Source organism: Aphis gossypii, chromosome X (genome assembly GCF_020184175.1).
Source record: "Aphis gossypii isolate Hap1 chromosome X, ASM2018417v2, whole genome shotgun sequence".
Taxonomy (NCBI): Eukaryota; Metazoa; Arthropoda; class Insecta; order Hemiptera; family Aphididae; genus Aphis; species Aphis gossypii.
This window is the reverse complement of record NC_065533.1, coordinates 55,694,042-55,711,015: the sequence shown is the minus strand read 5'-3', so window position 1 is coordinate 55,711,015 and position 16,974 is coordinate 55,694,042. Positions and strand designations below refer to the sequence as shown.

The window sequence follows — 16,974 nt, the reverse complement described above, 5'->3', positions numbered from 1 at the left end:
ACCAAAATATATACAGTACCTATGTTATAATTGAGTATAATATATTATGCAATATTCCCTTAAAAATATTCTTCATTTAATTTAATTAACAACACTAATAAAAAGGTTATTATTTGCAACCTCGATATTATTTCATTGTTATGGCCTATGATTTAGTTAAAATGATACTGTCCGGCTGTAACGATAGTGAAATATCATATTTTATTATACTGCTTCTTTAATCATCCTTTCTTAAAGTAATTCACATAATTATAATTTATAACAGGTATAATTCAAAACTAACATCTCGTCGTATATATAATTTATTATGATACTTTGTATTTTTCAGAAAAAAAAAACCTTTTAATTTAAATTTAAATTAAGTTTAAAGATTATATAGCGAATTTATCTAACAAGCATTCAAATAATTTTAGCTAAATAATCATTGTAATGCGTGTAAAATACGAGACCACGGAACATGAGTATATACTTACATCTTTAATTTTAATAATTATACACAGTAAAGCGATTATTGTTCATATTTTTAGAATTACAAATTATTCATCCATTATTCGTGATGATTATTATAACATTTCATAATATCATGTAACTTTGAAAAAATAATTTAACCAAGTAAAATTAGTCATAATGTACTATATATACATATAAAATCGACAAAAATATTATTTAAAATTTTTACATTCATGTATACTATGGTTAACATTTCTTCGCATCTAAGCAACGTGCATTTTGAGTTGTACGGTTACTTTAATCGCAATAAATGGCATTGCAATAGGAGTTTTAACTAGTTAACAAAAGTCCAATAAAAAGGCTGCTGTTATAATTTTTGTTACAATACCTTGCCATTTATTGTTGTAATATTAGTAATGTGGCCATAGAGTAGTTCACTCGTTACGATCCCTATTACTTAACATTTAATAACGTTATAAATTGTTATAGCAGAATGAATAGTAAAATGAATGAAACTATTAAAACGAACAAAATTGGTCGTCCGTTCAATTAAAACTTATATACAAATAAATTACTAGAATGTTAAGGATGTTCAATAGGTACGAGATAAGGTACCTTATTATAATGTAAAAATAATAATTATTATAATTTATAACAATAATATTGTTATAACTTAAATTTATGTTAACTACTGTTATATAGAGGTAACTATAACTGTATAACTGATCTAGGTTTGGTTTACTGTCCTGTGGTAGCCCTAATACATACCTATGTTAAGAAACCATTTAAAAGTTCCTGTGCGTTTTTCTGATATACAAACTCATTTTTTTTGCCTAACCATTAAGCCATATATATATAGCTGATTTTAACCCTTCTCTTTTGTTGTAGAAAATATAATTATGTAGGTATTTTAAAATGTTATTATATGGTAGGTATCTAATCATAAAAATATTATTAGATATTTATTTTTGTTATTTTTACAAAATCTAATCATATATATGTTCATATAATAAATTTATGTTTCAAATAAAGATTTTTATTTTAATGTACTAATAGTAAATTGGGCTAAGCCCAATTGTATTTGGTACTATATTATTGAATAAATAACATAGGTTAATCTTAAATTTGATTTACATAATTTTATTTAAGTACATATCACACATATTATACATTATACTTCAGATATTTTTAATTTGTCTTTTTTTATTCCTTCGTATTTATCTGGATATTGTTGTGATATTGATAGTTTTAGATTGTTATTAATTAGTAATTTTCATTACAATAATTATCATTTAATCAACTGTTGAATACATCATCTATAAAAATATTTTTTTAATTATTTTTAGATCAAACCCCGTCAGCGGTAAACACCAACAGCACAAATAATGCCGGTGGACAATTGGTTCCACCACCTCTAACACCTGGTACAAATAAGAAAATGACCGAAGCTTTGCAAGCTACATTCGCATCTTGGGAGAAAGAACGACATAAGCTGAATGTCCCAAAAGGTAATGAATAGTTAAATCTTAATAAATTTTAATGGATAAGTAAAATATTTAAGTTTAAGTTGAATTGATTTATTGTGTATGACTTTCGATGATAGCTATGAAATACCTATCACATATTATGAAAATGACTGTTATATTTCATAAAAAATAAGTTACCTACCAAAGTATTTACGTATTATCTATAGGAGTCTCGTGAATCACTCGTGATCAAAAGCTACACTATTTTAAAACCATTACCTTTCTTATTTAAACAAAATGCGCCATTATACTATTACCTTATTCTTAACTCAGTTTTAAATAAATATATTCAACGGTAAAATATTGTTGTCTAACATTGAATAAATATTACTTCAAATAAGGCAGTTTTTTAAGTTATTGTCATTGATTTTATTCTGAGCAATGCTATAAGAATTTTCTAGTTTTATAATGATGTATTATTTTCATTTATGGACATCTAACATTATGTTTTAAATCGATAATTTTAAATTTTAGGGTGAGTTTTGGTAGACACTTTTATCTATAGTTATGTAGAGCATATAGCAAAAAATTCGAAAATTCGATTAATTAACCTATAATAGTTGAAAAACTCACAAAAAACCGCAGAAAAACTAGGATATATACACAACATACACAAAGCCACTCTTCTACAAAATCAATTTTTTTTTATAATTAGAAATTAAAAAAAAAATCGGATGCTTGATGTTTTCATCAAATATATAGATTAGTATATTTTTAGACCTAACAACATTTTCAAAGTATTCTAAACATTTTAAATCTTTGACTTTTTCTTAGTTATATTTTTCAATTCACGGATTGTTTTTCTATTAATAAGAAAGTATTTAATATAATCTTCGATAACGTTTCTCAATGTTTGGTTTATAGAAAATCAAAAGTATATCACAAATAAATAAGACATCTTTTTTTTTTGAGTATTAAGTTCGAATGTTGATGAAAACCCAACAATTTTAAAAATTTTGTAGTAAAATAATCTTAGTTTTCATTTTTAATACATCTAATGGTGCTTGAAAATAAATAACAAAGTTCTCATACCTAAATATCTCTTATAAAAATCCAAAATTCGTATACATCGTTTATTACTAAAAATCCTACTACTATATGTATAATAGCAGTAGATAATCGAGTTTCCCGTTTTACATTTAACCTCAAAGTACATGATATGTTTTATTTTAAAATTATCAAGTTATAGCATACATGCAAAATGTATTTCATGTATAAAATATCGATGTGTCTTATCTTTATCATTTACAATCAAAAATAACAAATTCACATTAATCAAAACTGCAGTAATTATAATTAATGTTAAGAATTTTATACTGTAGACATGTATGATACTATCTAAAATTGTGTAATATTAAAAATAATATATCTTACTCCATGTTTATGTATTCAATTGTATTAGATTTTCCCCAAACTAGATTTTATTTCTGAGTATTTTTCTCGGTTGAGTGACTTATTATAGTTGATGAACCGTGAGTCACAATCCATGCAATTGTGCTCTACATAAATGGTCCCATTTTATTCTGTCACCTACAAAACGAATCACATTGTTAAGTTATAATTTATCTAAATACATATGTATAATACATTATTATATAATTACTTAATTAATAATAATTAATAATTAGACCATCTTTATTATTAAAAGCATATACCTATATAAATTTTTTATTAAACACGATTATTATTACAGCAGTGTGTACCCTACGTTTATAGGTATAAGTATAATAAGTATAACTTATATATATATATTATACTTAATTAATGTTATGGAAACTGATGTTCCCACAACGTAGTCCTAGCCATTGCCGCCGTCGGTGATAATATTATGCATAATATCCTATTATAAATAGGTGCTGTTGGTACAATATATATAATATCCAAGTGTGACTTCAAACTATAGTATATTATACGTCACTATATGTTGTTGTTTTTTTTTTTTTTTTTTAGATTTCTCTTGAACCTAAACGTATAGATAGATTTAAGTTTTTACATTGTATAAATATATGACAATTATTGCCTTCGTATATTGGGTGCGGCTCGAACAAACAAGAGGTGTGAATGTGTGTGTGTGTGTGTATGTGTGTATGGTTAATTACGCCATCATCATTGCCGTAGTCGTGTAGACTGTAGAGTATAGCGTGTGAACTCGACTCGAGTAAGTGTAAATTTTGTAGAAAAATAATATACATTTGCCGGACCCCATAATGTCCGTGGTTCCCACGACGGAATTGGCGTCGGCCCTCGACGAGCGGCTTGCACACAACGTCGCTACTTCCAATATTGAACTTTCAAAATGTATAACATTCCATTATCGTTCTATTCGTCTTCGAACGAAATCAATCGTTTATGTTTTCGACTGTTCCACGCGCACATAGGACAATGTTATAAATTATAAAGTATAATAAGTGATGTATGGTAGGTAAATATGCGTTGCTGCACCGCGGTATACCATTATAGTACTACCAAATACGAATCATATAATACGATTATAAATAAACCGTGTCTTGTCTACTACATTCGCGAAGCTTAAAAGACATCGAATGCCAACAAGCATTATTAGTTCTTCCAACAAACGGCGTGGAAAATAATAATATGTATTTATATCATTTTGTATTATGCGCTGCACAAAACGGGATAACGTATCTTGTGCGTTCTGCAGTAACAAGAAGAATGGAGCTTATTTTTTATTTTCTTAGAATAATTACGTTCGATAAAGAATCTAAAACGATATAGCGTATATAGGTACATATAATTTTATTGTATTTATATCGCGTATATATATATAAATGTAATATTTTTTCGTTTTTACATAACATGCAGAGGGAAAGCGTAACGACCATTGCCGATACGCACCGCGAGTATGGTGGCGGCTATATTATAATTTTTATTATGTGAAAATCATTGTGGAAGCATCAGACACCACTGCCGCCGCGTGTCTATGTACAATAATAATATGTAATAATCTAGATTGTAGAACATACGTATACCTATATGGGACGCCACTGTAGAGGGCTGAACGTGCGTATCTCGAAGGGTTATTATTCACGTGTATCGGTTAAATTGTTATTATTATTGCTGCTATTAGAGGGTGGTAATAGTTGCTTTTGTTTTGACGATTTTTTTTATCAGTTATTATTATTATTCATTCTATAAAAATAATACACCCTCGATCGTTTCATTCAAGTACTGTGACACTCAGTAATATTGATATTGATTACAAAATATTTAAATATTTCGTTAAAAATAATTATCAAATTTTCAAATGTCATGTTATTTATTTTTGAAGTTATTTTGTTTATTTTGTTTATTTTGACAAGCCATGTGCAGGGATCATTATCTTTCCGAGTCTTACATTTGAGACAAGCCGATGAGTCGTTTTATCTTTAAATGCAGTTTCGAGTTTAACGATAAAAATTGAAGTGTTCTGCAGATAAGAAATCGCTACCCTATTTGGTCGAAATCACCTTATAAAATGGTCTGTTATATAGTAGAGTTTTCATGTTGTATGCAGACGAGGGACATCGTTGTATAATACACTCAAATAATATTATGTATGGTCTTAAATTCATAACTATCAGCTTAACACGGAATCTCATCTTAAATATAAAAAAATATAGGTAGTATGGGGTTATATCTATAAATAACATTTATAATTTTATGTTAATAAATCGGATATTCGCGTGCAGTTTTCACGGAAATGTTTTACAATGTAAATAAAAATAATTTTTACGAGCGTACGCGTGCTCTGCAACAATAATTCTCATCGTGATATATGAACATAAAAATTATGATAATTTGACCGAATTAATGCCAAACTATATATATTAACTGATATTATTATTATCGTTCACCGTATGTTACCACCGTTTTTGTTGTTTTTTGAGTAAAAAATATTATATCATAACAAACTTTATAAGTATCGCTTTTAACGTCGGTCGGGGTTTTTTTTTTTTCAGATCCCAGACTGTGGACCGAGGCGCAGGCCGCTCATTGGTTCTGGTGGGCTTACCGCGAGTTCTCGGTACCCGAACCGCCGCCGACGCCGTTGCTGCGTCGCGTCGTGTGCGGCGCGTCTCAATTCCAGAAGTTCACCACGGCCAGCCCCAACACCACGATCATGGGCCGCAGCAGCCAAATGATCCGGGAACGCGTGCGACGCGGTCGCCGCCGCCTCCGGAGCAGCGGAAACTGCAACGGCGGAAGCAAGTCGCCGGGCAGCAGCAACGACGACGACGACAACGACCCGGACAAGGACCTGCAGGACGACGACGACGAACCGTACGACGAGCTGGTGTCGTCGTCGTCGAGCGGCGGTAACCGACCGCTGTACGCCCGGAAGGGCAGACACTTGTGCAATATGGGACGCGAACGTTTCGTGGCCGAGGCGCCGCCGTTTTTGGGCGACATCCTCTGGGAACATCTCGAAATGATGCAAAGGGGTGAGTGGTATTCTAAGGCATTATAATATTCCTATTAGGCGCCCTGCGCACCCCTATACCTCATCACTCAACCGTGATGTATAGTATAATACCTAATAATGGCGATTTCTGGTGCGATGCGTTTGATGACGACAATCGATATAGCGCAGATCTATTAGCAGTGCGACGTGGTGTTAAAATAATATAAACTATATATTGTTGTGACTGATATTAAATAAATTTTATCCGAAATATATAATATTATTGTAAATATAAAGCAGTGTCGTGCGAACCGAACGACAAAAATTCCTCGTGTCTGCAGTGCCGTAGTTCCGGTCATCGCGTTATAATGTGTATACACTGAATACTGAAAGTGGTTGGTCGTACACAATCATAATTTAAACATAATATACGTGTAACAATAATATATATAAGCTATTGTTTAGACGATAAAAAAATATATGTATAATAAAAAACATTATTTCGTGCAATCCGAACGTGCATATATATATATATATATATGAAGAAAAAATCGTAAATTTATTATAACCGAGCACTCACGATAATAATTATAATAATATAAAAAGTTATTATAAAACGTTATAACATATTATAATATGATGTATACATTATACGTTCGGGGCGGACGATGTAACGAATTTTACGATATCGCGGTGGCGTGGGATGCGTACCCACATACATGCTATATCATATATGTGTGTGTGTGTGAGTGTATCAGACCGAGTACGATGCGAATGTCCAATATTATCTATAATATACCCGAAAGAAGAGCGCGCGTTTAATAAAATATAATAATATATGACGATTAGGAAACGATATGCGATTATCGTATGTACATGTATATTATGTATTCGGTTAACACACGTGCCGGGCATGGTAAAGTGACATGACGGTTCGTAGATAAACCACTACCGCATACCAACTGTGAACGTTACTGTGTAAGTCCGATAAATAAAGGATACTGATGATACTATATAATAATAATATATAATATATATGCTGTATAGTTACTATATAGCTACCACGCTGTACGTTTTATATTATAATATGTTGTAATAATATATATCTGAAGATAAATATTGCAAATGCGGTATACGTGTCGTTATATGTATATTTTTGTGTCAAAAGAATTATCGGTTTTGTGTTAATAAAATATTCTGTTACAACCATATCGGATCGTTGATAAAAAAAAATTAAAATTAAAAATAAAAAAAAATAAAAAATTGTTATACTGTATTATAATATTATACATTTGTATAAACCACCGTCACTATAGGAAAAATAAATAAATGCAATTTACGTCTCGCGACCGTCCGACCCGTTCAGTCAGTGTAGTTAAACTGACTAAACTAATAACATTGTTACGACCACTAGCTGGATAAAACAGGAACAAAAAAAAAATTAATAAATAAAAAAAAATAGTGTTTATCCGGCGGGATACGTGTGCGGTGCAAGCTCTGTGGCCATCGGCGGCCTTGCCGAGGAACGCTAGAAGGGGGCTAGCCCAAGGCTGTTCTGTTGTAATAAGCAGGATATCCTTTGACCGCTATCATCCTTTTAGCAAAACGGCCACAACGCTTTGCCACCACCGTTGGTGTGACGTAGTTTCGGTGTTGTATCGTGAGCAGGATATCCTTTGAATGTAAACAAACCTATATGGCGGCTATATATATATATTAATAAGTCTGTGATGGTGGTTGGTATTTATAAATGTGACGTAGCAGACAGGATATCCTTTGAATGTAAACACTGCACTGTATCGTGGTCGTGACGTAAAAATATGCGCCGACGATGACCTACATAAATACGCATGTTTATAATTATATATTGTTAACCCTTAAACTGTGCTATGTACAGGTACAGTTTTAAATGCAGTTGAAATAATGCATGCATATATTTACGAAATCTATCTCGTTGATGCCGCACTGTAATCTGTATCGATACGTCATCCTTAATATGAAAATAAATTACGTTAACATCGTAATCTGCCAATGTATATTATACATTTATACCATATTATATAATATATTATACCATTCATTGTAATCAATAATAGAAAATTAGGTATATGTTATTCATCGAAACGTATATAAAAATTATTTTTTATTTATATTTTCGCAGACGTCGATAGGGCTGCATCGATACCCATGTTCGGCGGTGGCAATCAACATGTATCGTCGTTACACAACACCAGTAGCAATAGCAATAATTCAAATTTCTATCACGAAAATTTCGTGCAACATCAACAACACAGACATCAAGTGGACGACAACAGTGGTTTATTCTCTTCCTATCCTGTACCGGCTGCATCCGAACCGCAGCATATCCGGTTGCAATCGCCACCACACCGACTGAACCATCGTAATCGCAATCTCCATCATAACCAACAATACGAAACAGGTATGTCGCTGTTATTATAATATACCGTATATATAGATTTATTGTTATTGTCATTTCGAATATCGGAATATATACCTCATTTTATTCTTCAGTCGAATTGAAGGATTATACATACCGCCTTTATACGCCATACATAAGTGTGTGTATATAAATCTTATTATTATTATTATTATTATTAGTATTATACATAGACTTCGAGTGTGGACCACATATTACATACGCCAAGGGTAGTTATTAGCTATTGCACTTATATACTGTTGTCGACGACGTCATCGCGTTATTTTATTACCATAATAATAATATAGACAAGAGAAAAAAACCTTATTGTTGCACACTGTATATTATATATATTTATATTAAATATTAATTGGGCCAGTTTCGGCTTATAAACGGTATTTAACCGCGTAATGCCGGGCCCCATTTAATTTTATTTCATTTTATCGAGGGGACGGCTACTTACGGCGGCCACCCGCTGTTAACTGCGTATAGACGAGCGATCACAATATTATTTATTACAGCCCTTGGTTCGCCACGGGAGCCCATCATGATATACCTGGCCGAACAGAACTGCAGACGAGCACTTGACGATCATCATTACTTTTACGAACACTGGTTATATCCATAGTCTCTATCGCGTGCATGATGAGCATCATCGAGACTGCAATGTACTATATTAGATAAAAAGCATTGTCATTTTATACAATATTATTATGTACGATGACATAGTGTGATCTAACGTGCACTATTGTATTTACCGCGTATACTCGTTTTCCGGGTATTATAAAGTTTCAATGCTCCTCCGCAGTAAAAGAAAAACCTAACCTATATAATATGACGCGACGTCTAAGGCAACCTTCAGCACGTGATCATATATTATTGTACGACAAATTATTATACAGCACCGATAATGTTTTAAAATCCCATTTCTCAAATGCTTCTATACTAGTTCTACTAGGTGGTATATAGGTTCCTCCTCTTACACAAACCTACCCGGTAGTTCCGGTTCTCTTAACGACTATATACACCTACTAAAAAAGTACAGCTGCCCCAGCTGCATGCTTTTGGCGCGCGCGCAAAAGAAAATATGAATGACACGCACAAAAGGGTGGCGTGTTATGGCACGCCCGTCCTTGTCGTCTTTGGTTTCAAGTTACTCGAGAATAAAAGCGGTACATGGCATAGCACGGGCTAAGAAGAACAAGACTCGCGCGTATATTACACGCCCACCGGATGTACAACAAGCAATACCACCTCCTCCTCCTTCTTCTCCTCCTCTTAAAACTTGAATACAATAAATGAAGTTCCGATTATTCTTCTAGAGTACCTATACTCTATTATACTATAATAATATAAAACCAACGTCTATATATGTTTAGTAGTATAACAACACAAGAACCGTCATCAGCGTTACCAGCCTTGATATATATTTGTATTATTAGTTACCTATATATATACGTATTTAGGTATAGCAGTTGTAATAATGTAAGTCTTGAATGGAAAAAAAACAATTAAGACGTGAAATTGTAAAAATAATATTGTTAACTATAGGTACCATAACTACATATTATGTAGGTTGAAATGCGCATGAAATATGTATTTCGTAAATAGTGATTAAATAATTATATAGCAACATGATGTGGACGCTAAATGAGTAAATGTCTTTTTTTAATAAAAAATATGATAGTACTCCGTTATCGCCTTATAACAAATTCATACAAATTTCCGGTACAAAGTACCTATACTATTTCTTCTAAAATTATAAACGTATTAATTTTTTTCTTGTTCAATATAATATATACGCTTAATGCAGACTGATTATATATAATTATCGATTTACTTACTAAATAAATAAACTTAACAGTAAAAGTCGAAGTCCAATTATTTTTAGAAAAGAAAAGTGTAATTATATATTCTTTTATTTGTCTAACGTATTTAAAGTTTTTATAACAAAACATTGTATTCCTTAATTATTAAATTAGTGTGTAATGTTTATTTTATTATATAGATTATAGAGTTGAATTCAAATCGATTTATCGTGAGAAATTGTCGAATATAATTATTCCAATGTAGTCTTATGACCATAAAAATAGCCACTACAGGTTAACATTATTAGATACCTTATTCACCCTGCGTTCAATAAATAGTGAATACCTTCATTTTATACCTAGTTTTAATGTTGTTCTGTAGTTCTCCTCGTAATACGATCTAGGGTTGCCAACCGTTCAGTTTTCGCCTGGACACTTTAGATTTTCTGGTTCCTGTCCAATGTAGGTACAGTTATACCTTTTAACTGAACGCTATAATTATTTATTTATTTATTCGTTCATTTAATATATTATATGTTTTATATACTTTTATTTATTTATTGTATTATCAGAAGTATAGTTATAAACTAATAAAAAAATTAATTATTCATATAATAATAAATCAGTAGATGTCCAGTATTTTAAATTAAAAAAGTTGGCAATCCTAAGTATAGGTCTATATATTATGTCCTTATAAATTGTAATACCTTAACGTTTGAATAGGTCAGGTTATTACTTATTACTAGGGCTTACTTATTCAACTAAACAAACGATTTAAACGTGTGCACATTATCATTTTTAACGCCTATATAACGGATGTTATCATATACATATGTATACGAATAATAAGATTATGGGGTGTACGATGAGTTTTGTTAATTGAGCGTAGTGTATAATATTTTATAGAGCTGATGATGCTTATATACAGCGCGCATATAGTATTATAGCACGATGAGTCTATGCATCGAAATAGACGCGTGCGCAAATAGCAGTTAAATTATAATATATTATATATTATACTACAAATTTGAGGTGTCTATAGATGACTATACAGATACGTCGTATACACTCTAACTGACTTATAAGTGAAATGGATACGACCGCGGTATATAGTTATAATAGTTGTCAAATATATATACCTATAACTATGAATTATGGTTAAACAGATCATAAAAAACATTTATACATAGCACCTATACCAACTACTATATACATGCACGTTTTCAGCGAAATGTCGTCTTATCACCTACATTTTTACATAATATATTGTTTATTATTCGCTTATATTTTGAATAATCTATTGACGGTCGTCAATAGACCGCGATAATATTCATAAAGATGGAATATAGATACAAGATAGACGATTCTTCGCCGTGTACAAATATTTACAATATTTTTCGTACATTTATGCCGTCGTAACGCGCGCGCGTATTTTTCGTTATGATGTATTATATTTGTTATGACGTAGGTAGTTTAGGTTCCTAGACTATTATATTCGAAGAGTCGCCGTTTTTTTTTTTTTTTTTTGATGGTCGGAATACATACTAGGATCTCGGGAGTCTCTGAAAACGTCCGTGACGTGTTGTAGGGGGGCGATGGCGAGGAGGGTTTTCGGGCCCGCCCGCCACCGACGTTTGCTCGTGGCAGTGGGGGTAAACGCGTATCGCCGGGCGTCGTGCGCGCACGCACTGTCAGAGTTGCGTCGCATTCGCTTCAGTACGGTTGTTGTGTCGCCGGGCGCATTTCGTTTGAACACACTGTCACGTTCACGTTATCCATCCGGAAGAGACAATATATTATTATAATCTAATACTGATTTTACTATCGAGTTTTCGTAGTCGGTCTTGACCGTTTTCCGTCGGTTATAATATATATCGTTTTGGACACCGAGAGACATATTTTCGGTTTGTTTTTTTTTTTCGAATCATCGATGACGACCGTTAGGTGATAATCTCGCCGAATCCGATAAATATATCCGCTGTGACACACTCGATGCGTACATTATAATCGGCCGAGACATCTCTTTTGGCCCGATTTTGCGTCACGTCTCTCGTTTTTTCGTACTCTCGTCCGACCACCGAGTCCACTTGTCTCGTCATCACCGTCCCGTGCCGGCGGCCGACCGGCACATCACCCGACAAATGATGGTGCTACTACAACAACAGCACATCATCCAACAGCAGCACCCGGCGCACCACAGGAATCACCACCACCAGCAACAGGCCCTGGCGTCCTCGCCCACCCAATGCTGCGCGACCGCGGCCGGCTCCTCTGCGTCTGGTAACGCAGCGCTGGACAACGCCGCCGGTTATTTCGATCTCGTGGTCACGGCCGCCGCGGCCGCGGCGTCGTCCACGTCCTATCATCACCAGTACAACAGCCAGAATCTTTACAACAACAACAACAATAACCTGCTGCTACATCCGGCCGCGACCGTGGTCGACGACATGGCGGTGTCCGTTCCGGGAGGCAACCGACGGAGATGTTTCATCAAAAATGGTACTATAGGTATTATATAACACTCATGTTTACATTTATATAGGTTTGTTTTTTATCGCCCGCTTTCGATTCCGCATTTATAACAATAATATAATATTTTAATGTTTATACGTTTTGATGGACCATTATAATAATACAATTTACATATATACCATAACGGACGATATAGGGAACGATTTTTCGATGTGCCGTCTCGCACAGTCAAATTCAAAAATATTATATGTTTCGCTCTATAATTTTGGTAAAATTCCTTTTTCGATCTGACTTATCGCCGTTATTTTGACTCTTGTCATTGCCGCATATACTACCTGGTCAAGTGTTGGGATCGATAGAATATAACCGTATATGTGCGTGCGTGTAGGTAAACAGTATGGATACTTTATTGTGTGATACTGCAGTGATGTGTATGTAGGTATACAGTTTTTTACCTACTGTCGTACCTACAGTGTTTATATATAGACCCAAAGACCGCCACTTTTTTTCTTCTCGTCTTCTCCTTTTTGTTGTTAAAGAACATGCGTGAAATTAATTGATAGCTATTCTGTGTAATATATATACATACACATGTACCTATACGTGCGCACACGCATTAAGTACACGAGTTGTTTTTTATATTCGACGGCTGTGGCTCGTGCCACCGAGACGACTGGTGTTGGCCACCTGTTATATGTATACGACGTGTGGCGCAGCGTCGTCGCCGTCGTCGTCGTCGTAGTTTGGCTGCTGCTGGAGAACGATGATAGCAGCAGCAGCTCGTATCGTTTAAAAGCCACCTGCTGTTACTCGGCAATAGCTAGACAGCAAGCCCACCACTTGTAATAACGTTTTCTTGGTGAACGCGAAATTCTGTCTATAATATAGGAAATAGTTTCATTTGGCCAAATTCCATATATTATACACCTATAGGTTCATTCGGATCACGGGTGATGCGAAAATGTAAACGCGTTTAGTGAGTTTTGTTCGACGCTTCTATATTACGTTATTCCGACGTATAATATAATGTATGCATAAAAGTTTTCTTGGAAAGGAATCGTCGCATAATCTTATGAAGAGGGCGACGATGGTATTATAGACAAGGGTAAAATGTAGTATACTGCTAGGATGGGTGCAGCAGGCGGAGGAGGGTTTCCGCAACGGAAACGGGAGCAACAAGCAGTCACAGGTGCGTCGCAATAACATAATATTTAACATGGGGTGAAAGACGTTCTATGTTGAAATATAGACTATAACGCACGAACGTTTAAAAACGTATTTTATGTACATATTCTTACATCTTATTGTGTTCTAAAACCACTATGTTAAGTATTAATTTACACTATACTAAGTCGTAATGTTATAATGCGTATTACTGCGTATACGTGCACACTGCAGTATACTTACATTTAAAAATTAAAAATTGTATGTGTTAATGTGTTATAATGTATGTGTATAAACTTTTGGCCCGCTAAGAGATGATGATATTTTTTTTGGCCCTTGAATAAAATACTTTGGAGACCCCTGCTATAGACATAATACGACCACTTTAAAATACGTATATATTAGTACTTTTATAATGTATAGACTGTATATTTTTACTTGTATAGCTGTATGAGTATATATTTTAGTATAGCAGCGTACCTTTATATTGTGACTATTATATTGATAGGTAGTTGAAGATACAACGATAATACCAGCGATTTATATAACGAACGAGTGCCTCACCGGACAACGCCTAATGCTGCAGTTTGCACCTCATTCATAACCGATATACCTATTGACCTTTTGTATCAGCTATATAGTGCTTGTTATTATATCTTTTTTTCATCATTATTGTTGGCGGAATATTTCACACTATGGTCCGCCGACGAAAATAAGATGAACAATATATAATACGTATATTACAGGTAACTAGCTCTCACCGCACAATGCGTAGCCCATATAAATTTTGGCCGGATACGATATAATTTAAAATGGGTTTTATTATACTACTGTTTGTCACTGCAGTCTATGTACCTAAATAATAGTGTGGTTTTTAATATAATATATTATATAGCTACCTACCCTAAAATTGTTATAAGCGCGTCATCGTTTACGTGCGCCTGTATAGAATTGTCTGTTATATAGATACAACGTACACGTGCGACGACTTGTAGGTACCTAGACGACGTATTTCTTCTGCTGCAGTGTGTATATTATAGTATAGTATATTATATATAAACACCTGCTGTTCCAGGCTTCTGTTGTTGCTTTTGGATAACGTCTACGACCACGACGGCTGGTCGTCGGTCTCCCCTGCAGCACGTGTATATAATATATATGATTAATATAAACGGCTAATATTCGTAACGTCTTTTTCTTCTTTCTTTCTTTTTTTTTTTTTTTTGTCTTAGGTGTTTTTAATAATAATATATCTATAATATTACATCGTGTAACGGTTAGTTTGAAATTAAAAAAAAAAAAAAAATGTTTAATCCGTCCGATCGCGTGTTTATAATAAATTGTATATTATTGTGCACGTTGCAGCACGCGCACTACTGTCGTTTTTTCTCGATTAGTGTTTTAAGAACTGCTCGACCGATATTGATATTCAATAAACGCTATACCGTGTGAGACACGTGTGCGCCCGCAGAGCACCTAGAATACTATACGCCGGCGACGTTGCTCCCCGACAGTGTGACGCGTGGTACGTACGTGCTTAGATTTCATTTCAAAGGGCGATCTCCCGCCTAGACATTTTCCAATAATAATAATTATTATTATTATAAAATTCTTGCCTCTTCGACAATGGGTAATGTGTGAATGGATAATATACGGGGACAAACCGATGCGGTATATTAGACTCGAAAGCAAAATCATTTTAGGGCCCGTGAATAACTGTAGGTAGCTGGTAGCTGGTGTATAATATGCTGATATAATAATATATAGTATAGACTCGTTTCTGCAGTCTGCGCTTTGTCAGACGATGGTCAGTATTTGATTTTTATATAGAAGTGAATAGAATATAATCCCCCATGAAATTTTCATAATCCGGGTCTCTCTGGAAGTATCGATTTTTAAAATGTTTGCGGAATATGTGGAATTTTATATTTTATAGAACTGCGGCTGTGAATTAGATTCCTGCAGTGATATTATACTGTCCAACCTTATCACAGCAGGGTATTATGCTATATAATACTATTATCGTTATTCTTATATATATACGCATATATCTGCGATGGACGCGATTATGTGCCAATGTTTATTATATATTATATAGTTACACAGATTCTACAGCTCTTTTGCTTTTAAAAATCTTAGAAGATAATATATAATATTAAATTTAATAAATGACATTTCGAAAATTTTTCCCCATCACGTTGTGTATACTTATAATAATCATCGACATTGCTGCGATCGTTGTACAATACCTATATATAACGTCGGCCGTCGCCGTCATATATACCTACCTACTGCAGCCGCGTAAATTTACATATCGTAACAATACAACGCTTTTTAGATTTTCCAATATTCGATTTATACTGTTATATGTGTGTTTTATTTATAATGTATCGCTCTTGCACTGCGTATAATATATAATATAATATATACATCGGCGCGCGTGTTTAGTCGGGCGGCGAGTAGGCGTCGCACAACGACCAACCAATCACTGCACAGCGCCCACCCCACTCGGCAGCGGTATATTATATTATAGTATAGTCGTCGTCGTCATCGTCGTCGAACAACTCACTTCCGGGCCTATCTGCTTTAACTTTACACACCGATGATTTTTTTACACCGATTTTTCACCGCCGCACCCAACCCATCACATACACAATGACTAAATGATAAATTTCGACACGGTGGAGAAAAAAATCAACGATTCGGTCCAACGAA

At 33.8% G+C, this 16,974-nt stretch overlaps 1 protein-coding gene across 2 annotated transcripts in view; it reads left to right on the top strand.

Moving 5' to 3' along the window:
* Positions 1-16,974, top strand: part of LOC114121912 (ETS-like protein pointed) — a 55,827-nt gene that overhangs the window by 27,139 nt on the left and 11,714 nt on the right. For both annotated transcript variants that reach the window (XM_050205574.1, XM_050205575.1), the window contains exons 4-6: positions 1,797-1,958; positions 5,936-6,418; positions 8,540-8,818. In XM_050205574.1, the coding sequence (XP_050061531.1) occupies positions 1,797-1,958; positions 5,936-6,418; positions 8,540-8,818 (924 nt within the window). The remainder of the gene's footprint in view (positions 1-1,796; positions 1,959-5,935; positions 6,419-8,539; positions 8,819-16,974) is intronic.